Consider the following 23795-nt stretch of genomic DNA (forward strand, 5'->3'; position numbering starts at 1 on the left):
TATCTACACAAGTGTCTGGGCCAATGGGGGAGCACGTTTGGGTATCTACCTAGGGGACAAAGGCATCATTTCACTGTGCCCTGTGAGAGAGAGTAGGAAACACCACCGAGTAGAGTTTTTTTTTCCAATAATAAATCCCATCTATGTTGATGTCTTTGCACATGTTCTCATTAGCCCCCACACTGGTGCAAGGGTTACACAGTTTGGCAATGTTCTTTCTCCCAATATATTATCAAAGTAGAGGCAGAAGCGTATAAATAGTAGGACCGAGTTTCCTTTCAGCCATGGTGAATGGGAATCGAAATAGATTCAGATGCACGCAGGGGTATCGAAGGGTATTTTAGGGAAAATACTTAAACCTAGTAGGGATTTGCCAACCCTAGGATGATGGAGGGAAACTTAATTAGTCCTAAATAGTATTAGGTAATTAATTCAAAGGTACGTAAGAGTAAGAGTCAGGTCCCTTTTGGTTATCGTAGCTAGGTGCATGAAAATACACAAACCAAAAGCGTATGGACTATGGACCGACCCAATTGGTATAAAGCAAGGGAGTTAATTCACTGCATGTCACGTTCGAACCCAGCTAAGCTAGATATCTTTGTTGTTTCTTCCTGTCTCTCTTCTCTTATCTCTCTTTAATATCTCTCTCTCTCTCTCTCTCTCTCTCTCTCTCTCTCTCTCTCTCGTTCAAGGTCTGAGAAAGTGCAACAAATAGAATCCCTTAACACCTATAAAGAAAATCAAACCACTCCTTAGTCCTTACCCACCATACTACGTAACCTTCTCTTCCTTCCCTTCCCTTCTCTTCCTTTCTTCTCTTAGTCTCTTCCTTGCTTGAGAGTATTATCACCTCTGCACAACATGTTTGTGTTGATATTGTGTCCATCTCTCTTCTTCTAAATTGAGACAAAGGAGCCGTTGGAGGCAAGGAGAGGAGAAATATGGGTTGTGCAGGTATTAAGTCTTTGAGGGTCTTCCTTGTATCTCTTGTATTTGTTGGTTTTATTGGGTTTTTGTTGGTTGAGATCCAAGCAAGTAGTGGAGGAAATTCCAAAACAAAAACTACTATTACTTCTTCAACAGCAAGTTTCAAGCAATTGGAGCTGATAGGAACATATGCCCCTGTTGTTCATCCAGATTTAGACCTCAATTACATGAGCAAGAGACAGGTTCCTAATGGCCCTGATCCCATTCACAACAGGTACAATATATATCCATTTATCCCCCCCCCCCCCAACACACACACACACACAAACAGAGAAGGAAAGAAAATGTATTTCTTTTATTTTGAACCAAACAGTAAGGGGGGAAGAGATCTATTCTCTCTTATTTTCATTCTTTTCCTTTAACATCATAGAATTTGTTGCACAACCTTTTTGTTTTCTACAAAAAAACAGAGTTAATCATTAAGGACCTTATGCATGGACCACAAAATAATTTGGAGAAATTTTTCCTTCATCCTGTGACAAACCCTTATAGAACTTACCCAATGCACGAGGCTTCCACCATTGCGGTGTCTGGGGAGGGTCATATGTGCGTAGCCTTACCCTTTGCTTTCGCAAAGAAGTTGTTTCTAGAGTGACAAACCCTTATAGGATTTTAGTATATTGCTCAAAATACCTTCCTAATATGCTTCTTCGCATCTGAAGGCCCGCGGTGAATAGATTCTCATTCATTGTGGCTGAAGGAAAACTCGATCTCAATAACTTTATCACCAAACCCAATTCAAATTTGATTTCAGGACATAACATGACAGTCCATTATGATCATCAATATTTTTCTAGAACTTCAGTTCAAATACCAATTTTACAATAAACCTACGAAATAGTTTGTTCTTTCCTCCCCTCCCCTCCCCTCCCCTCCCCTCCCCATTCTACAAAGAAAATATAATTTAGAGGTTTTAATCTTAATTGACCAGTTAAGTGATCTTCTTCATGGGCCCCAAGTCAAAGTTTCAATGTCCCCAACTTTGTTTGCACTTGCTTAGTCATATAAAGTTCAAAGGAAAAAAAAGATGGAGAGTTTACATCTTCACTTTATATTAACTCAAAGCTAATTATATCTCAATTATGCTCTTTTTTATTTATTCTCCTTTTACCTTTTGCATGGTTTTCTCTCTCTAAGTTTCTTTTATCTTTATACTTATGCATTAAGAGTTAAGAGATCAAGAGGTCATTGGTTCGAGTCTGGAAACAATCTCTTTGCGTAAGCAGGGGTAAGACTGCGTACATTATAACCCTTCCCGAACCCCCCAATGGCAGAAGCCTCATGCATTGGGTACGCCCTTTTTATTAAGAGTTAAGAGATAGAAAGGAGCTCAAATCAAGATTTTGGTGTTGGGCTAATGATCTTTTTCTTTTCTGTGGTTATTTTCAGGAAAGCAGGGAATTCTAAACAGCCACCAGGCCAAGCTTAGGGCCTCAGATGATGGAGAAGCTTCACTTGTTGTAACAGAAAGATTCACAAGATGTCTGCCACCTTGTATGTTCTTTTCTTTTTTCTGAAAAGAGAACTATAACTTTGTCATACCCATTAGAAAAAAAAAATCTTAATTTGCAGAATCTTAAGCTCCACTTTTACACAAATTGTTACAGAGAAGGTGGTGAAGAAAGCAAAGCTTCTCTCTTGTACGTACAAGAATCCTGAGAAGGATTAAACCACCTTTGCAGACAACCCCCACTTTAGTATTGCCATGTCCTTTTAAATCTTAGAGAGAAGAGATTCATGGATTGGGAACTGGATTATCTTTACTTAACTTTGTTCATGTAAAGACCAAACAAGTAGATACTACAAAAAGAAAAGTAGATGGAACACAACCCAAGAAATGTTCTAGTAGTAGATATCTGATATGGGAGGGTATGTAAACAATCTCTTTCAGTCAATCAATCAAACATCTTTGGCTTTGGCTTATTATTAGCCTTTTTAAGTGGTTTTGTGTTCCAAAACTAAAAGCAAATTCCACCATTTAATTAAAGGTGATCTCATTCCTCATCTCCTTCTAGTTTTTTTTCTTTTTCAGCTTTAGATTCTTTGGTTGAAGGGCTTTAGACTGTTTGGTCTTTGGTCCATTTTAACTTTATAAAAAAATGCATGAGATGCTTCCAGTCTTGTTGTAAGTTGTAACAGTGAAAACAAAGTAGGGAACCTCTCTGTCCCCATGCTCTGCTTTTCTTTCTCCTTTCTCTTTTTTTACTTCTTTTCTTGTTTGATTTTGGTTGGATCGAGAAGCTAAGACTCGGTCTAAAGTTGGAGACATTCAAACAAATATAGGGTTGTGGAGAGAAAAGCTAGTTCTTCACTGGTTAGCAACATTTGTTTATGATACAAATTAAGAATCTTATCCATGGTCTACAATGGTTTACTACAATATTAAAAGGGTATGAGTTCTCTGTCTAGGAGCATGGCTCTCGCACTAGCGTGGAGGTCAATGAAAACGTGGAAGCATTTGTTTGGGTGGTATTTTTGTCTTTCATGGGATGGGACAGTAATTTCAACCCCTTTGGTGCTTTCTTTTCATAGTCTCCTTTCTCTCTCTTCATTAAAGGCATGGGATCTCTCTTTAAGATGCATTGATGTCCATTGTAATTTCATGTATTATTTTTTCTATTGGCTTGACGTGTAAAATGCTAATATATATATATAGTCAACGCACACGATCCCTCTCCCATAAATATTCCCTACATTAGGTGCTCATGCAAAACTTAGAATTATGGACGTCAATGGAGTGTGAGATGAGATTAGAGTTGGATAGTATGTGAAAAACGACGGAGATTTGGATATGGTACATGAAAAAGCACGGGTACTTGCTTGGCCTGCCTCCTCCCACTTGCACAATTAGTAAAATTTGACAAAAGGTTAATACCGCAGTTGATTTTAGCAAAGATGTTAGCAAAGAAAATCCCAAGACTAGGGATAGTACTATTCGAATACTATTGAGACCAATTGTGCGAGTTATGTCAAAAAAGTATGATAAATTAATGTCAAATATTCATCAATTTAATACATGCACCACCTATATAGTTGTGCACTCTAAGTTCTCAATGGCCACACGTAGTTTGGGGTATAGATATCATCGGCCAAGTTGTCCCCAAGTCCCCTAGTGATCCTGGATATATTTTAGTCACAATAGATTACTTCACCAAATGGGCAGAAACTCAGTCATATGCCAAGCTCACAACCACAGAATTAACTAAGTTATTAATGAAAATATTATTTACTGACATGCAGTACCACAATAGTTGATTTTAGATCAAGGATCATACTTTACGAGAGATGTGGAGACAATATGTGATTGATCAAACATCAAAAAGCACAAATTCTCATCATATAGACCACAGATGAATAGGGCAGTTGATGCCACCAATAAGAATATTATCAAGTAAATTCTAGAAAAGATGGCCAAAGGCCCAAAAGAAATATTGATTGGGCTGAGGAGATGTCCTATGTACTATGGACCTACAGAACATCCATTCATACATTTAATGGGGCAACAATACTAGTTAGGATACGGCATGGAGGTCGTACTCCCAATAGAATTGGAATTCCCCTCCTTGAGAGTATTCATGGATAGTGAACTCCAAGAAGCCAAATGGATGAAATCAAGGTATGAGGAATAAATCTTTATTAATGAGAAAAAGAATGCATGCTATGGATAATATGAAGAAGTATAAGTAGAGGATAATATGAGAATCCCTTTAAATCTTAAGGGTACATAGACAGCTTGATGAAGTAGCACCCATGCATGCTAAGGGGGAATGCTACCAACAATCTACAACTACCAGGGGGAGAGGGGTGCCTTTTTGGGCACAATATGCAGTTCAGAAGAGTCGATCTCTTGACCTCCTGTGGGGCATGTACTCAATTAGCAAATCACCAACCAACCGAGCTAGCGTGTTCTCAACCTAGGATTCATTACAAGAATGCAAACCAAACACAATTTACATTTGATATTGGTGTGATTGTATGTGATATCACTTCTTTAAATAGCCCAAAGCAAGGATTTAGGGCTTATAATTAACTGGGGTTGAATTTGCCATTAATCTGGAGTCAATTTGGCTGAGTTTTTGTAGGATCGACAAACTACCAACACAAAATGGGTTCTCCAAGTTTGTTTATAACCGAGTTATAAAGTGTGATTATTGAGTCAACTCAGATCGGCCAAGTTTTGACTCCCTCAGCCCATATGGCTAATTTGGACTCCTAGCTAAAATCAGGTGTGACAATTTACTGTGCCAACGCCTGGCTGAGCGTAACCTACTAGATAAGGGCCTCATGTCAAGCTTGGGCCTGGCCCAGCCCAGAATTTAGAAATCCCTAATTCAAGCCCATGAACATATATCTAACTGGTCGCACGCGGCACCCGGCCCTGGCCCTTCACCCAAATACAAGGCTGCACGAAATGATCGTCATGCCCATATAGAAAGGCAGAAACATTTGAGGGCACGACAGTCATTTTGCGAGGGCCTATGTCTACGCCACACACGACCACGTAGCTTTCTCTTTCCCTATATTTTACAACTTTAAATATTTCTTCAACCATTGTTTCTTTTTAGAAATTAGAATTGTCTTTGATCCTTAGGCTCTGTTTGTTTCGATGTAAAATTTTACTTGAAAATTTTCACTTTCAAAAAATGTTCCAATGTTTTTTTTAGTTTTTATGGAAAAAAACATTGAAGGAATTTTTAACATATAAATTTACCAAGGAAAATTTTCCAAGTAATATTTTACGCCGAAACAAATGAAGTCTTAGGATTTTAATGGGTAAAGGATCAAAATTTAAATGAAATATCAAACACCTAATATATCATATTTTGACACAGTTTACATATTCAAACCCAGGCCTAGTACTAAAATTTTCGGGCTTCCACGGGCCTGGCCCTTCAGTTGGCAAGCCTACCGGGCTGGGCTGAGCATGTAGCAATAGGATGTCAAAACCAAACCAAAACCATTTATATCGAAACAAATCAATCAGTTTTATACCAAACCATGAAACCGTTTAATAAATATTTTGATTTTGAATAAAAAATGAGGCTACTAGTTAAATGGTTGGTTTTGGTTTAAAAAATGAAACCATTAAAACAGCTTAAATTTCGATTTATGTTTTAAATAAGGGGAAAAGAACGCTAATTGGTCGAAGGTTCCTATGCTTAGAAATAGGACCGTGCAAATTACCGTCCAACCCCTAATGAATTAAAAAATCACATTCAGTCAAATGCTTTTGCACGCAGTCTTATTGGTCCTTGTGTTGGTGCAGATGATACATGACTAGACAGCATCTCTTGCCCCTTTAAATAAATAATACCCCTCCTGAATCTTTGACCTCCCGGCCTCATCCCCCTATTGATGAAATAGTTTAAAAAGATAAAATATGTTTATATTAAATAAGGGAAAAGGAACACTAATCGGTGTTGTGTGTGGGTGTGTACCTGCACTCAGACACAGTTTGATGCAAAAGACCACTGCACCCCTAGACCTTTCCACCTTTCCAAGGGGTGTGGTGCACAAGTACACGCCCACACACAACACCGGTTAGCGTTCTTTCTTTCATTAAATAGTTTGTTTTTGTCTTTCGCTATAAAAATATGTTATTGAGTGCACCATTTTCTATGAAACCATTTAAAAATTATATAAATAGTTAATAAATGGTTCAATTTTAGTTTCATTGTATAGAACCGTTTAATAATGACATAGTCAAAATCCAATCAAAGTGCACTCATGTTCTCATACGAGAACCAATCCAACTCTCTTGGATTCCATATGTGCGATTCAAGCCGTACGAAAATGATTCTCAACAACCTGAGCCAGCATGCCATTAACCAAAATCACATCCCTTATCTACCACCAATTTGGCTCTTCTCCAACCGTGGGGGAGATTTTACCTGTGAAATAACCCAAACACCCCTCTTTTGGCTGGGCTGGATCATCCAGCTCCCACCATGGTTGGAGGAGAGCCAGATCCATTACAAACACAGGAACGATAACAGAGGGGAGATCTGGACGTCATCAGTATCTTGCCTTTGCGGCCCTATACGGCAGTGAATGCGGGGTAACAGGTAAATTCAGTAACTGCCGCACAAGGCTCCAGCTAGGGGTGTCAATACCCAACCCGAACCGGTGAAACCGGCCCGAATCACCCCGAACGAGCCCGGACCACACTGGACCGAACTCTTAATGGTTTGGTTCGGTTTGTGGATCCATAAAGGCAAACGGTTTGGTTTGGTTTGGTTTGGGCTAGCCTGACGGTGCACCGGTAGCCCGAACCCAAACCGAACCGACCTAACCCGAAAATGAGTAAATCACTAAATGCCTAATGCCCCATTGCCCCCTAAATGTGTTGTGATAGTTTCTCACTTTATCTCATATCCTTTGTTAGTGATTACCCAACCAATTGTATCCATAGGCCATAGGACATAGGATACAGGATACAAAGATGCATTGTATTTGAAATATTTTATGTACTTAAAAGAGAAAGAGAAGAAAAATTAGCACTAACCGGACCTTACTAGTTATATAAAACCGGTATCAAACCGAAATCAACCCGTTATCATAAATCGAAATCGACACGAAACCAAACCGCGAAACGCACCGAAACCGAATATTTCTTAATGGTTTGGTTTCAATTTCTATAAAAGTCACACCGAAACCGAAAAGCCCGAACCGAAACCGGCCCGAACCGGCCCATTGACACCCCTAGCTCCAGCCGTCAGTTTTAATGGATGCCACGTGATTGATTAGTCATTCATTAGCTTAAGTAAATATAGTCTTAGTCATTAATTTTAGTCATTAGTGTAAATATAATCCTTCCTGATAGTGTAGCTACAACTGGCACGTGTCCGTATTCCGAACTGAAGATCGTCGGAGCCACCGGATTGAGAAAATGTTCCAAACAATCGAGGATAAGACTAGAAATGGAAAACCTCTCTGAGAGGGAGAGAGAGCTTTCAATTTGGATTTGAGTTTCATCTGAGGTGACATGTGGACCTCAACCCACTACTCTCCACATAGTGTCACGTACCCGTCATTAGCCATTTTGCACTTATTTATTCCACTTAATAGTTAATAGTTAATAGTTAATACTAATAATATAGATTAATAAAGACTAATATTTTAATATTAGATTTGGGCTACCGAGTGTCAAAACTCAAAATTACTTGAGAGAGAGAGAGAGAGAGAGGGTTTTCTTTTTCTCTTCTAGACGAAAGGCGAACCTCAAAAACCAGAAATCGAAAGATGATGCTTGGCTGCGAGGAATGAACGAAGGAGGATCGAAGCCAAAATTTTCTTTCTCTGGTTTTCTCGTCATCCGTTCTCTCAATCCCCAACTCTAACCCTAACATCAATCTATCGCCGATCGCTGCTACCGATGCTACGGAATTGATCCGCAATCTCTCGGTAGGTGGATTTCGATCTACGGTCGCGTTTCCGGTTGGATTTGGGTGTCGTGGTTTTTCTGATCGATTTACGTTGCAGATCGTGAGGGGAAAGAAAGGATGCCGTCGCACGCGGATCTTGACCGGCAGATCGAGCATTTGATGGAATGTAAGCCTTTGCCCGAGGCCGAGGTGAAGGGTTTGTGCGAGCAGGCTCGAGCGATTCTCGTCGAGGAATGGAACGTACAACCAGTGAAGTGCCCCGTTACCGTCTGTGGTGATATCCACGGTCAATTCCATGATCTCATCGAACTGTTTCGAATCGGTGGGAACGCTCCCGATACCAATTACCTCTTCATGGGCGACTACGTAGGTTAGTCAGTTAAATTATCATTCTCCCATCTCTTAGTTTTCATCTTTATTCTTATCATCTTTTTTGTTAGTTGCCGTATTGTAATTGAAGAGGTTTTGGGTCTGTTTGCTGTATGGATGATTGAATGTATGTGTAATTCTTATGTTGAAAAAGGGAAGAGTTATAGGTTTTTCGTTTTTCCTTTATATTTCTTCCCCACGCCCTTACGACGTCGTTTAATTCCTATATTCCGAGCGTCTGTTTTACTTCTACAGCAGGTATTGTTGTATTTCAGATGCTTTGCATTCAATTTCTAAAAATCAAAACAGAAGAAATTGGATTCTTGCATTTAAGAATGATGTATATGTTGGAATAATGTATTTCTTTTCATGTGAATGCAGATCGTGGGTACTACTCTGTAGAGACTGTTACCCTTTTAGTGGCCTTGAAAGTCCGTTATAGAGATAGGATTACAATTCTAAGAGGAAATCATGAGAGCCGGCAAATAACCCAAGTGTAAGCTATTTGTTCTTTTCAAGTCTGCCCATCCTAATTTTGCTTCGAAATTTTCTTGGATGGCCAATTCTCCAAAATTTACATATCCTTTCTCACCAATGATTTGTATAGCCTGTAAGTGCTTCTAGTCCTTGTAAAGGTTCTGTAATGAACTTACTACATGTTGCGTAAAAGAAGTGTAAACCTCATTGTTATGTTCAAATTACATTCTTATCTCTTGGATATAGTTTTTTTTATTTTTAATTTGTATTGACTAATCTCCCTTAACCATTCATATCTTCTATAGTCTGCTATGATAAAAAAATGTTCTTTCGATCATGCTTTCCCAACTACTTAAATACATGGGATTTCAAACACATCTTCCCCAGTTGTCTATTCAAAAATAAATAAATAAATCCTCAGTTGGAACCATGTGAAAAGGCTTTTCTTTATTATAATGCCTATTGGAGATACTCTTGTGTTCCCTGAGATACGTTTACGTTCGTATGGTGAACAAAGAGCAGATAGTGAGTTGTTCTTGAACTATTTTTTTTTGTATAAGAAATATCAAATTATTTGAAATTTCTTCATAGATATATTCATGATATGCTCCCTATGTAACTGGGTTCATGAATTATGGTCAGCAAATAGTATGGGTTGCTAGGTTCATTGGTCAAAATTTCATGATTAGCTTATCCCATGCGAACTGGTAACTATATGCAAGACAATTAAAAAACTGGGATGTGAACAAAATCAGATAATATACAAACCCAAATCATATGAAACTTTAAACATCAACATAGAAGGGAACTTAAAATACGCTGCCTCACAGAATTCTTCTCTTTCAGTAAATATATGGGGCTTCTTAAAGCAATTGTTTTCTGTTTTCTTTGAAGAAAACTCACAGTTGTGATGATATATCAACTAGCTATTACAAATAAGCATTAGTTGATTAATTGTGGAAGAAACTAATTGGAATTGATTAGAAACTGACGACGCACTTGTTTTTTGAGAGAAATAATATGTTGGGTAAAGTGATAAAAAGAATGTAAAGGACGGGTCAAGATTTTAACTTCATTTGTGGATCATAAAAGAATCCATGAATTGGGGAAAAGATTCCGTTAACAGCCATGAATCCACCTTAGAATCTGTAAACTAGACTGCAGGTTATAAGATTTAGGATTTGTATCAAGAAACCAAGAATCTACCACAGCACAATGAAATTGATTCATTTTAACAAAGTGTTGTTTACCATACCATAATAAAGCCCATGCCCATATCAGTGTGTCATGTTGAGAAAAGCTATGGTATGTAGTGCAAACCATATACCCTAATTGTACTTGTAATGGAAGTAATAGCGGCTGATAGAAAATTTGATTTAGGAGATATAGGGCCTGGATTTGTGTCATTTTATGGTTTTTCACTGGTGATAGGCAATGTGAGTGGGTTCCGTTTTGAATAGTGAAGATGATGGATGATTTTGAAAAAACAATCCTCAGTATTCATTCTCTGTTGCCAAAAAAAATCTGGCGGCTACTTTGAAAGTTATAGAATGATTTCAGTGACTAGTGTTTCTTGTTGCGTTAGCAGTGATTTAAAGGTAATGTGATTCCCTTTTAATACAGTAAGGGTGTATGGTAGAAGTATTGTTGAAGTAGATAAAGTGTTGAATTAATGTGGATTTTGTGGAGTGGAATGAATTGTTGGACCTTAAACTCCTGCCCTGTTTGGACTCTTATGGGTTTTCTAATTATAACGCTTTGGAGGAAATGCTTCAGACATCTGAATTTGTGTCATGGCCCACTAGGGCAAGATTTGGAGGTATTCATTGCTGTCCACATTATCTCATATTCGAGAATATGCAATGAATAGCACCTAGGGTTGCTGATCATATGAACTAATTATTGGACTTTATTCTCATTTGTAAGAAGCAATGCTAGCCGAAGGCATCAAATGTGGCATTATAAAGGTGTGGAATATGGAAATAAGTAGAATTTCTGACAAATATTATTAATACGGTAGTAAACAATAACCAGAAAAGAAGGAAAGGGGTGGAAATACCTTGAAATATAGAAGAATAAGGGTAAGATTGAGCACTTAAAGGTTTTCATAGGAGAGTATCAATTTGATAACATCAAATGGTTGAAATTTGATGGGTTTCAGTTGAAGATAAGAGTGGCAATAGTTGTTGATTATTTTAATTTTCTACAGAGTCCTATCCATCTTGTCTGATAGTGAATGGGTGATCTTTTGATGAAAGTTTTCTAGGCTTTGTATAGATAATATCAAGTGGAAGAACTGCAAAATGGATTTGCAGATTTGAGTTGTGATACCATTCAAGATGGTGTACTTATAGTATTTTACTGGAGTTCTTGGGTTGCAAAACTGCCAATTTGCTACTGTTTTGAAAGTTCACTATGGGTAGGAATGCAGTTGATAAGTTCTTGGCTTGTATATCAAACAATGAAAAGAGGTAGATCCAAAGCAACATCAGATGCTCTCTCGAGTCAAGATTTTGGAATCGAAAAAGTGAGGAGCTATTTTTTATCATGTCTCTTTTGAGATCAGTGTTTTTAAGGACCATGAGACTGAAAAATCAGACCATAGTTTTATCAATCTCTCCTTCTATGAGAACATTTTTCAATGCACTTCTGATGGTTAGGTGTGAAATCTTGGTAAAGCAATTAGTTTCCAATGAATATCTTGTCTCTTGTCCCTAGGATCAAAGGAGGCCACTGGAGAAGGTGTGCAAGCTTGATAAGGACAACTATATGACCGGGTCTCATGAATTTTCTGCCTTATTATGTCATGTTAGTAGGGGCCACTGCTTGGAGCAATGGAAAAGGTTCGGGTTGTCAGGGCAAATGCCCAGATTCAAGTCTTGAAAGCAGCCACTTTGCGCAAAAAATACCAAAGGTTAGGACTATATCCAAACTCACTTCCCAGGGCCTTGCATAGGTTGGACTGGTACTGGGTAAGGTAATGGCCTTTATTGTTTTGTCAGTAATATGTATAACGATGTCGATGTATCAGGGAAGGTGGTTTGTTTCTGATAAAAGAATTTATTTGGAAATTAAGAAGAATATCTTTAGTATAAGCCTTCATCAGGTATGCATGTCATCATGCACTCTTGGTAAAGTTACAAAAGAAATGACCTTATTGCATAGTGTAGGTACTGCGGGCTCCAGGATGTGGGGCTGGATGTCCGCCTTGCGGGCGCGCCGGTTCCGAAGAGCTTCTCTTGTTTCACATGGTTCCTTGGCAATTATTAAGGGGTTTGGGATCATGCAATATTTAAAAAATAAAATGGAGTCGCCACCTAGGATAAGGGTCTAGGACCCAATGGGTGTAGCCCTATCCAACAAAAGTGAAAAGGGTTACATATTCTCTATGTTCTGCTCAGAGAATTTGGCAAGTTGTTAGTTTACGAGAGTGGGAAGGTGTTAGGCACCATGTCGCCCGGTTGTACCGGTCTTTCTACTAGATGCTTGATTTCGAATGTTCTCCCATGATGATGCAATTTATATTAACATGTAAGATAATAAATATGCTTAAAATAATGAAAGAGAGTGAAAAAGGGCAAAAATGTGCTTAAATGATCTACATTATGCCAAAATAAATGGACAGAATGAAAATATGCATCTGACTGAATTTTACCAAAAACGCGAAAAATGCAAAATGGAGTACCACCCGACTCGGGTGGAGATGAACAGACTACCTGCTTCTCTCTTGGCGGGCAGAATAACGGTTATAAATGAGGTATTTCACTATTCAGAGTTGGACAACGGTTATAAATGAGGTATTACACTATTCAGAGTTGGATAGAGCAACGACTATACCATTGAAAGGGGGGTGTTTTGTAACTCAGAATTTGGGTAGGGTAACGGCTATAAGTGGGATTCATGCTACTCGGACTTCGGGCAGAGTAATGGCGTCACGGGGGATGAAAGATCCTATTGCTCACACTTCAGGCAGCACTACAATGCCATATGGACTAAACAACGACATGTCTTCCTAGACACCGACAGGGCTTCCGTATCTTCACCAACAAGGCCTCCTAGATACCGGCAGGGCTTCTGCGCCTTTGTCACCAATAGGGCACTGAAGGCCAAAATAAAGAAGAAAAACTGAAAAAATGGACAGAACTTCTGTAGGGACCAAAACCTCTTTTTTTTCATTGTGTTTTCAAATGAAGAAGGGCCCTCTTTTTATACAGGTTCACTTGGGTCTCGGCCCTGTCGTTAATTTGGCACCACCTCCCAACCCCTGGGAGGTGCCACTGACCCTGGGTTGGCTCCGTTTGGCTTCATCTGACCTTTCGGCGATAGCTGATCATTTTTTGGGTGTTTTTATAGGTTTTTGGGTGACTTGAGAGAGACGTCATCTGTCCATGTCCGGTTGTTATGATTGCCGAGGGGTGACAATTTTAGTGCCTACACATAGCAACAATTATAGCAGAATACAACAACAACAACAACTCAGCCCTATACAAACTAAATGGAGTCGGCTACACCGATCTTTACCCTCCAATCCTCTCTATTCGAGGTTAGACTTGATACCAGGTCTAAGCTATGCATGTCTTTCCTCACCATTTCTCCCAGACTCATTTTAGATTTGCCTTTGCCTCTTTTAGCTCCTTCAATCTAAATCAAATCAGTCCTTTGTACTAGTCCACTGGAGCATCTAAAGGCTTCCGTTGAACATGGCCATTCCACCTCAAACAACTTTCTCGTAGCTTATCATGTATCAAAGCTACTCAAAATCTGCTCAAATTTGATCAGTTCTTACTTTATCCTTCCTAGTTTTGCCACACAATCATCTCAACATCCTCATCTTAGCTACATTGAGTTTATCTATATGATGCTTTTTAACTGCCCAACATTCTGCATACATAGGCATACATTATAGCCGGTCGTATGACTGTCTTATAAATTTTTTTTTTAGTTTTAGTGGAATATGTTGATAACACAACACTTCGGATACACCCATGGTTTTAAAAATTGGGAATCAATCATAACCAATCTGACATAGCCGATTCTCACCCAAAACCCTAGAAATTTCGTTATCTTTGGATATGTGGACCAATTGTAGGGTTCTTGAAGGCCGATTCCAACCGATTTCGAGTTTTAAAACCTTGGATACACCTCTCTCCTTCATCCATCCTATTTTAATTCTTTGTGAAACATAATCCTCTATATCACCTTCTTTATTTATGATTGAACCCAAATACCTAAATTAATCACTTTGCGGAATCTTACTCATCAATTTTCACCACCTCATTATCCGTCTTAGTGTAACTAAAGTTACACACTATATACTCTATTTTCGTTCTACTTTCCAAGGTTGATCTCCATAACTTTGATTTGGCGTTAATCCATGCTTTTACCTCATTCACCAAAATAATATCATCCAAAAAGCTTATACTAAGGAACATGATCTTGAATGTCTCTAGTTAAATCATCTATATGATAAGTGCAAACAAATAAGGGCTTAAGGTTGATCTTTGATGTAATTGGGAATTCACTACTTTGACCCCCCCTTCGACAATTCTGGCACTAGTCACCACACCATTATACATATCTTTAACAATGTCTACATATTTACTTGAAACGCTTCTCTTCTCTGGTACTTGCGGGATCAACTCTTTAGGGACTATGTCATAAGCTTTTCCTGGGTTAATAAAGACCATATGGAGATCCTTCTTGCAGTCTCTAAATCTATCCATGAGTCTCTTAAGTAAATAGCTTTTGTCATGGATCTTTCTGACATAAAATCAAATTAGTTTTCCGTAATAGTAGTTTCTTGTCTTAGATGGGTTTCATTAACCCTCTCCCATAATTTCGTAGTGTGATTTATCAGTTTTATGCCTCTACAGTTATTGCAGCCTTGAATATCACCTTTATTTTTGTAAATCGGAACTACAATAATTATCTTCCATTCATCTGGCATTTTCCTTGTTCTTATATTCTTATTAAACAGTTTGGTTAGCTAAGATAAACCACATATTACTAAGCTCTTCCACACTTCATTTAGCAGGCTGTAGAAATAATATTTCCATCTCTCCTTGATGTCTTCATCCCTTATTAGTATTTTATCATCTTCACTTTTAATACATCTAACATGGTCGAGATCTTTACTCTTCCTTTCCTTCTTTTTTGCTATCTAATAGATAGCTTCCCCCCCCCCCCCTTTCCTTTCTACTCATATTGTTATGAAGATTTTCATATTTCTTTCCCTTTGCTTTTTCCACAATCTTCTTAGCTTCATTTCTAGCAAATTTATACCTTTGTAGATCCTCTTCATCCTTAGTACTTTGCCATGTCTTAAAACTAGTTTTCTTAGTCTTAATGGCTGCTTGAACCTCATTGCCCCACCACCAAGACTACCTAGAGGAATGGCGGGTTCCTTTCGATTTGCATAGAACATCTCTAGCAGCCTTCTTAATACAAGCAATCATCTCGTTTCACATCGTATTAGTGTCTCCATCAAAGTTCCACCTTCCTTGTTTGACCAATTTATCAGTAAATGAATTCAATATATCTCCTTTTAAGAAAACCTATGCTGTGTAGTTAGGCTTTCCCGCTTTCCCCTTGTATAACCTTACAATCCTTATATTAGAACCTATCAGATCTTCTAGTTAGAAAGAAATCTTTTGGCTAGTATGATGTCCACTTTTACAACAAACAACAACAAACTAAGCCTTATCCCATCTAAATGGGGTCGGCTACATGGATCCTTGCGAATCAAAGAGAGAAAAGAAGAAATGAAGACATAAGAGATGAGAAGTGCGAAAAAGAGAAATGAAAGTAAGAGACAAGAGGCCATGCCTAAGAAGTCAGGGAAATCTCAGCTATATGGGGTCAGAAACATGAATCTTTGCCCTCCAATAGGCTCTATCCAAGGTCATACTTGGTACAAAACCCATACTACACATGTCATTCCTCACGACCTCTCCTATGGTCATTTTAGGCCTGCCCTTAGCTCTTTTAGCTCCTTCAATCAGGATCAGATCTCTCCTCCATACTAGGGCATCCTCAGGCTGCCGTTGAACATGGTCATACCACCTCAAATGACATTCTCGGAGCTTGTCATTGATTGGGGCAACTCCCAAATCAGCTCTAATACATTCATTTCTTACTTTGTCCTTTATAGTTTTGCCACACATCCATCTTAACATCCTCATCTCTGCAATATATAGCTTCTCTATATGACACTTCTTAACTACCTAGCATTCCACCCCATACATCATAGTCGGTCAAACAACAGTCCTATAGAATTTTTATTTAAGCTTTATAGGAAAAATTTGGTCACACAGAACTCCTGTCGCACCTCTCCACTTCATACATCCACTTCAATTCTCTGTAAAACATCATTACCTATGTTGCCTTCTTTATTTATGGTAGACCCCAAATATCTGAAATAGTCACTTTGCGGTATCTCTCTCTCTCCCCAATTTTCACCTTGTCATTATCCATCAAAGTGTGTCTAAAGTTACAAATCATATACTCCATCTTTGATCTGCTAATCTTAAAGCCTCTTAAGGGTTGATCTCCACATCTCTACCTTAGCGTTGATCCCTGCTTGAGTCTCGTCTAGCAAAACGACATCATCGGCGAAGAGCATACCACACGGGACATCATCTTGAATGCTCTTGGTTAATTCATCCATGATAAGTGCAAACAAATAAGGGCTTAGAGCCGATACCAAGTGTAACCCAATCGTAATTGGGAATTCCTTGCCCTGGCCTCCCACATATCTCTCACTAGTCTCCACGCCCTCATACATTGGTGCCTCCCCCAGAGTCCCACTTCCATTGTTTGACCATATTATCAGTAAATATGCCTAAGGACTCCCCTTTTAACCTCCACCACTTTATCTTAGGGTACATATGTTCCCTCTTCCTATGCTTTTGTGCACTGAGGGACAAATCTAGGACCACCAGTCTATGTTGGGTGGTTAGACTTTCCCTAGGAATAACCTTACAATCTTTACACAACCTCTTATCTGTCCCTTTAGTTAGGAAGAAATCTATTTGACTGATATGATTCCCACTTTTGTAGGTAACTAAGTACTTATCTCTTTTTCCAAAGATAGTGTTCACAATGAATAGACCATATGCTCTACTGCAAAGTCTAAAATTGAGTTCCCCTCTTCATTCCTCTCCCCAACACCAAAGCCTCCATGGACACCTTCATAGCCTCAACGATCCCTTCCAACATGTCTGTTCAGGTCACCTCCAATAATATTTGATTCATCCTGCCCAAAACCCTGCACTAAATCATCCATGCGATCTCAAAATTGGTGCTTACTACTGTCATACAATCCTATTTGGGGTGCATACGTGCAAACAATATTGACAACATTTTTCTCCAACATCAGTTTGATGGATATAATCCTATCTCCCATTCTTTTTATCTCCACCACATCATTCTTTAGGACTTTGTCCACTATTATGCCCACTCCATTTCTATTACTTTGATCTCCCGAATACCAAAGTTTGAAATCGTTCAATGCCTTTGTTTTGTTACCCTTCCATCTAGTCTCTTGGATAGAAGCAATATTAATCTATCGCCTCCTCATAACATCTATCAACTCCATGTTCTTACCCGTTAAGGAACCAATGTTTCATGATACTAATCTAATCCTTCGCTTCTGGGCTGGTAAATTTCCTCTCACATGCCCTTGCCTACTTATCACCATATCTGGGCATCGATGCGGTGCGTTGCATACGGAGACGCCCTATCCAAATAAGGACGACAAGACATGATAACAAGGGAAAATTAAAAAAAGAGATCAGAAAATAAAAGAGTCCATGCAAAAGTGATTGGCTGGATAAAATAAAGTGCTGGCTGCCTACCTGACGCACCACTATATAAAAATAAATATATAGTAGCTAGGAATATACCAGTAAAAGGAGAAAGGACACTTACAGTATTAAAGGGTCCTTACACAGCTAATATAAGTTGCAAAGTTAATCAAAGTAAGGCACAGAGGTGGTACAGCAGTGCATAGAAAATACAGTTGCAAAGGGTAAACGAGTGAATCAAAATATAAGGATCAGATAAACAACATGACATATAAAAATTGATACTACCAAGGCTACAGCATATCAAGTAAGCACAATGATACAGCTGGATGCTCAAACCAACCGAAATATACAGTGTTCTAGCACATTATATGAGTGTAACAATGGCTAAGGGTATGGGAATGCCCCTTACTACACAGAGCACTCCAAGGACCGTGACCAATGGTAGCTCAGCTGAGGAAGCGGCGTGCTGTGGGTTAGTGCACTCCCGGGGCAGGCCGAGTCATTTTGGCGCAGTTTGTCACAGAGCTGTGAGACAGCGGCAGTGGTGAGCCGGAGAGGGTTTTTTTTTTTAACCTGTAAAAATAACAGTCCACCAGAAGTCAAAGTCAATTATTTTTTATAGTTATGTAATTCTGGTCAGATAAAGCAGCCCAATAGTAGATGCAAATCCCACAATATCACAACAACCGAACCGCAGGATAAGAACTAGCAATAAAAAAATCTAAATCTGAAATAAAAAACCCTTATTTGGGGGGATTTCAGTTTATAGCAGATTAAAGTGTCAGATGAACACCAAACCTTGGGTGAAGGACCTTAGTGGATGGGTTCTTGACAGCCCTAAAACCTTGAGAAAAATCAAGACAGATTCCCTGCTATAGGGAAAATTGACCCATCCAAAAAATCCCCCCCAAAAAAGGGTTGCCGCCATGGTATGGGGACAGCAAAAAGACTTCAAAAACTCAATATTATGTGAAGGGGAACTTCAAGAAATCACTGCCGCAGGTAATATACTTCATGTGCTTGATGATTTCAACACAGTAGATCTATCTTCCACACTGATCCATGCAAGAGAAAGGCAAAGCAACAAGGCAACAACATTCATGGAAGAAACCTTTTTTTTTCTTTTTCCATGTCATTACAAACTAGGGTTTCATAGAAATAGATATGGCAGCATAGTTTGATGCAAACCACAAAGAGAAAACCCTAAAGGTTTTTAGAACAGAGATTGCCCACCCATGTGTTTATGCACAGGTGCCACGCTCCCCCACAAACCATTCCCCCCCCCCCCCTCCTCCCAAAGCGAATAATAAAAACATTGCATAAACCCCCTACACTATAATGTTTAACAATATGCATAAAATCGATATATCTAATTCAGTTCCCCTTGCCCCTAAATCTTGACAATCTGCTTTTGTATGTTCCAAATGACCCACTGGTACCCTAGCCTCATTTGGAAATTAAATCCCAGACCGGTTCCAGTTTTGATTGTTCTATCCTTGTTGATCCTTTTAACTACTTGTGTTGGATGTGTTTTGGAATGTAAAATAATGTAGTCTCACTGCTGTTTTTTGAGGAAGTGGAATAGAATGATATGTTTTTGATATTTTATTCTTGATAATCGTGGACTATATGTTGTCTTTTTTTATTTTTTCAACAATTGCTATTTCTCATACTTTATTTTCTGGGTTTTGTTACAGGTACGGGTTCTATGATGAATGCTTGAGAAAATATGGAAATGCAAATGTGTGGAAATATTTCACTGATCTTTTTGATTATCTACCCCTTACAGCCCTTATTGAGAGCCAGGTATGAGTTGTAAAGTGGTACTCATTTCCTTAATTCTGTTTATTCCCTGATCACACCTGACAAGCATTCATTGTCATTTCCAGATCTTCTGTTTGCATGGTGGACTCTCTCCATCTTTGGATACTTTGGATAACATTCGTGCTTTGGATCGCATACAAGAAGTATGCATATTGTTTTGACCATGCTATTTTTTGTTCTGTATTTCTGCCTTTTCTTTTTTGAACACTTGGCTTCTTCTGATTGCAGTATTGTGTGCTTCTGATTGCAGTATTACATGCTTGTTTACAGACTTATCTGCACTAATTTGTCCCTGAAATGAGTTACTTCTTATGTCTCCTGCTCTTCTATATTATGGTGAATGCTGTAAGATTGCTCATGTTGTAAATCTTTCTGACATGTTATGCCTTCTGCTTTTGTATGCTTCATTGTTGAGACTCAGTTTTTACCTGTCATTTTTGTACATGTTTATTTTCATACTTCACAACATTTTATTCCTATTTCTTTCTTCTCTCAAATCGTTTTTGGTAAAACCTCATTTTCAACAGCAGCAGCAAGGAGACAGTTATGAACTTGTGGTGGTGACTGCACTGACCCAGATTGTCTGTCTATCTACTTGGGTCAAAAAGTGTACTGTATGACCACTCCCCTCCTGGCTTGTGACATTTTCTAAAGATGTGCTCACAGGTTTTGTTTTTGTTATTTGGTGCTACAACTTGGAATTTGGGTGTGAGGGGACCAACTAGAGCATGCCTATGTGGGTCATTGCGTGGACCACCCACAGTGGCATGCAGCCCTTAGTGACTCAAACCAGTTTCTATTTAGAATAAGGGCAACACCAGTGCTAATTTGTCTAAAGTTCATTGGCGCTCCCAGATTTTGTTTTTTCTTTGAAATATGTGCTCCCAAGAGAATTAAAAGAATCTCCCAAAAACATGGAACTGTTTTATTTGCAAGAGAACATAATTAGAAATAGGTAGCAGTAACAAAATCTCCCCCTCCCCTCTCTCCAATTTGTCCATGGTATTTTGGTTATTAGTGTTCAAAACGTTGATCACATGATTTTATCATTCTGAAATAATTATTGATTAGAATCTATTTTTGTGTTCCTAGCTCTTGAAGTTCTGTTAATAGATGTTACAAGTTACTATGAATTTATACATTTGTTCCTAGCTCTTGAAGTTCCATTATTGATGTTACAAAGTCCCTCATTTTTTCTGCCGTTCAGCTGCTGAATTCTTACTCATCCAATGTTCATCTGCCATTTTATCATCTGTCAAACTATATTTGTGTCTTGGAAAGTTTATTGTAATAAATTGCTGATGGTAGGACTGTTAAGACCAGGAGCTTGTCATGGTCTTTCCTCATCATATTTGAATGTAGTTTCAATAATCAGCTGTAAGTAATGCATTGCATTTTTTTTTGTGGGATTTTTTTAGTGTAGGGTTGAGCAGAGGATAATACCATCTTAATTTAGGATAATGGTCTGAAAGAAGTTTTCTTTCCTTCTTGTGAATAGTACACAATTTTAGAATACGTGGTCTTTTATTTGACGGCATCCAGGAAAAAGAGAGAAGGGGGTGAAGGTGGGGAAACAGAAGTCTCTACTGTTCTCTCATTTTGTGCCCAGATGCCCCCATATTTTTGTATGTTGTTTTGCACTCATTTGGTGATAGAGGATGTAATGTTATGATGTTTACATTTTATATTTTGAAGGGCAGACGCCCAGGGGGGGAGGGGGGGTTGGATGGTTTGGTTATGGTCCCCCACTGCTCTGACATCCTATTGCTTCTTTGTTACTGAAGTAGCAATTAAAATTTCATGCGATTCTGGTATTTTCCTTTTCCAAGTTTTAGATACTGTACAGTGTTAATGATTTGTTTGGCTTTGTGACGTGCTTGTGGGAAGCAGGTTCCACATGAGGGACCCATGTGCGATCTCTTATGGTCTGATCCAGATGATCGATGTGGATGGGGAATTTCTCCGCGAGGAGCTGGGTACACATTTGGACAGGATATCGCATCACAGTTCAACCACACCAATGGACTCTCCCTTGTTGCAAGGGCCCATCAGCTTGTCATGGAAGGTTATAACTGGTGTCAGGTGGGTGAAGACAACATATAATCTTGTGGGTTGAGCTTCGCAATCCTTTTGTCATACCAGATTTGAGCTTAGAGCCCCCAACTCTACTAAAATTCTATTCACAAAGCTTGCTACCAATGAGAAATGCCAAGATAATTAATAATTATCATTATCTATAACTTTTGCAGGACAAGAACGTGGTGACAGTATTCAGTGCACCAAATTATTGTTACCGGTGTGGGAACATGGCTGCAATACTTGAAATCGGGGAGAACATGGATCAGAATTTCCTTCAATTTGATCCTGCCCCTAGACAGATTGAACCTGACACCACACGCAAGACTCCTGATTATTTTTTGTAATTTCCTTATCTTTGCCACTTGTTGGTAATGCTTCTTATTTCCTGTTGTGTTTTTATAGATGTGTTTTAGCAAGGAGTTTTGTTAATTAGAGAACAGATCATCACCATCATCATTCTTTTGTTTGGAGTTGTCCTGCTGCTGTCCATGGCGTGCTTAATTAGGGATACTTTGAAAGGCCTTACTGGGCATTTGTTATGTATTCTTAAAAGTGGGGAAAAATAGAAGAGGGAAGTAAAAATAACAAGATGCCTAGTCTCTTGCTTGATATGTGCATCCTAGGTGGTGTTCAGATGTTGGAATCCGCATTGTACCATTTCCACATTCAAGTTTCATTAGGAAGCAATCGAAAAGGAAAATGTAAGCAACAGCAGTCATTTTGGAGTCATCTGATAAAATGGAAGCAGCAACAGAAATACAAACTTCTATATAGTGAAGCAGTAAAATCGTTCAAGGATTTACTGATGGTGATGTTCCTGAAATTGTGCCCTGTTAAGGTACATGAAGAATAGGTTCTTGGCATGCATTGTACAGGGTGCAATAAATTGTTGGTTTCATTTTGCTACCCAACTTCATGGCCACGAATTTCCTCTACCTGCATGGATGCGTGAGTAGTTTCACCTTCCTACAACTCTTATGTTGTTTCATAGTTTACTTTTACCTTCCTACAACTCTATTGTTCCTTCATAGTTTCATTGAATCAAAGCTTTGATTCGGCATGACTATAATGAATCCTGGGCCTGGGTAGGGTTCTTTCTTGTATCGGTTATCAGACTTTAGAAATTTTGAGGGGACGAGTTTGCAAGTCTCTGTGCTGATCCGTCCGTAGATATTTGGGGCTGGGAATTGCAATGTCAAGCTCATATTCAGACATCTAATTACTTTAGACTCTAGTTTGTTTGACGGAATTAAGTGGGTGGGATACTTGGAGGGTTTTCCACAAAATTTAAAAAACCAAAGGGTGTGGTGTGGTGTGGTGTGGTGTGGTGTGGGGGGGGGGGGGGTTTGTTTTATTTTTTGATGATATTCAAAAACCAAAGTTGTTTGTATGCATGAGGTGGTAAAGTAAGACAAAATGCATTAAATGCTTTTTCTGTTTATCTGGCAAGGAAGTTATCCTACCTCACCATTCTTCAAAATCTTACAATATTCAGTAGGATTTTATAGGATAAGTGGAGATCTAGATTATATTATTATTTTAGGATAATAGATTGTTGTTTGGTTATGTTGCCTCTGCATTGGTGCATGGACCAATGAGAGTACATGTAGGAGCATTAACACAGATGAGATTTTTTATTTCAAAGGTGATTGGGTAATAATTCAGCACGCTCTTGTGTCTGTGTGTAGGAATCATGTGACCAAGGAACATTTTTTCCCCATTATTTATTGTTCTACCTCATATTTACTACCCTTTCCTTAAGCTTTGTTGTTCTTTGACCCATTACATGTGAGTGCTACGACTTTTTCTGTCCCAATCCTTTTTATCCGCCAAACAAATGAAACCTTAAAAAAGTAAAAAAATTTCA

At 38.7% G+C, this 23795-nt stretch overlaps 2 protein-coding genes across 2 annotated transcripts; both read left to right on the forward strand.

The window, feature by feature from the left end:
• Positions 1-752: 752 nt before the first annotated feature.
• Positions 753-2906, forward strand: LOC122671515 (CLAVATA3/ESR (CLE)-related protein 25). The gene is made up of 2 exons (XM_043868774.1): positions 753-1201; positions 2377-2906. Exons 1-2 carry the CDS (start codon positions 942-944, stop codon positions 2414-2416), a joined length of 300 nt encoding a protein of 99 aa, XP_043724709.1. The 5' UTR covers positions 753-941; the 3' UTR covers positions 2417-2906.
• A 5258-nt stretch (positions 2907-8164) lies between these two features.
• Positions 8165-22542, forward strand: LOC122671514 (serine/threonine-protein phosphatase PP2A catalytic subunit-like). The gene is made up of 7 exons (XM_043868773.1): positions 8165-8391; positions 8470-8742; positions 9123-9237; positions 19723-19831; positions 19915-19992; positions 21740-21931; positions 22099-22542. Exons 2-7 carry the CDS (start codon positions 8490-8492, stop codon positions 22270-22272), a joined length of 921 nt encoding a protein of 306 aa, XP_043724708.1. The 5' UTR covers positions 8165-8391; positions 8470-8489; the 3' UTR covers positions 22273-22542.
• Positions 22543-23795: the final 1253 nt, after the last annotated feature.

The sequence above is a fragment of the Telopea speciosissima genome, chromosome 8, assembly GCF_018873765.1.
Source record: "Telopea speciosissima isolate NSW1024214 ecotype Mountain lineage chromosome 8, Tspe_v1, whole genome shotgun sequence".
NCBI lineage: Eukaryota > Viridiplantae > Streptophyta > Magnoliopsida > Proteales > Proteaceae > Telopea > Telopea speciosissima.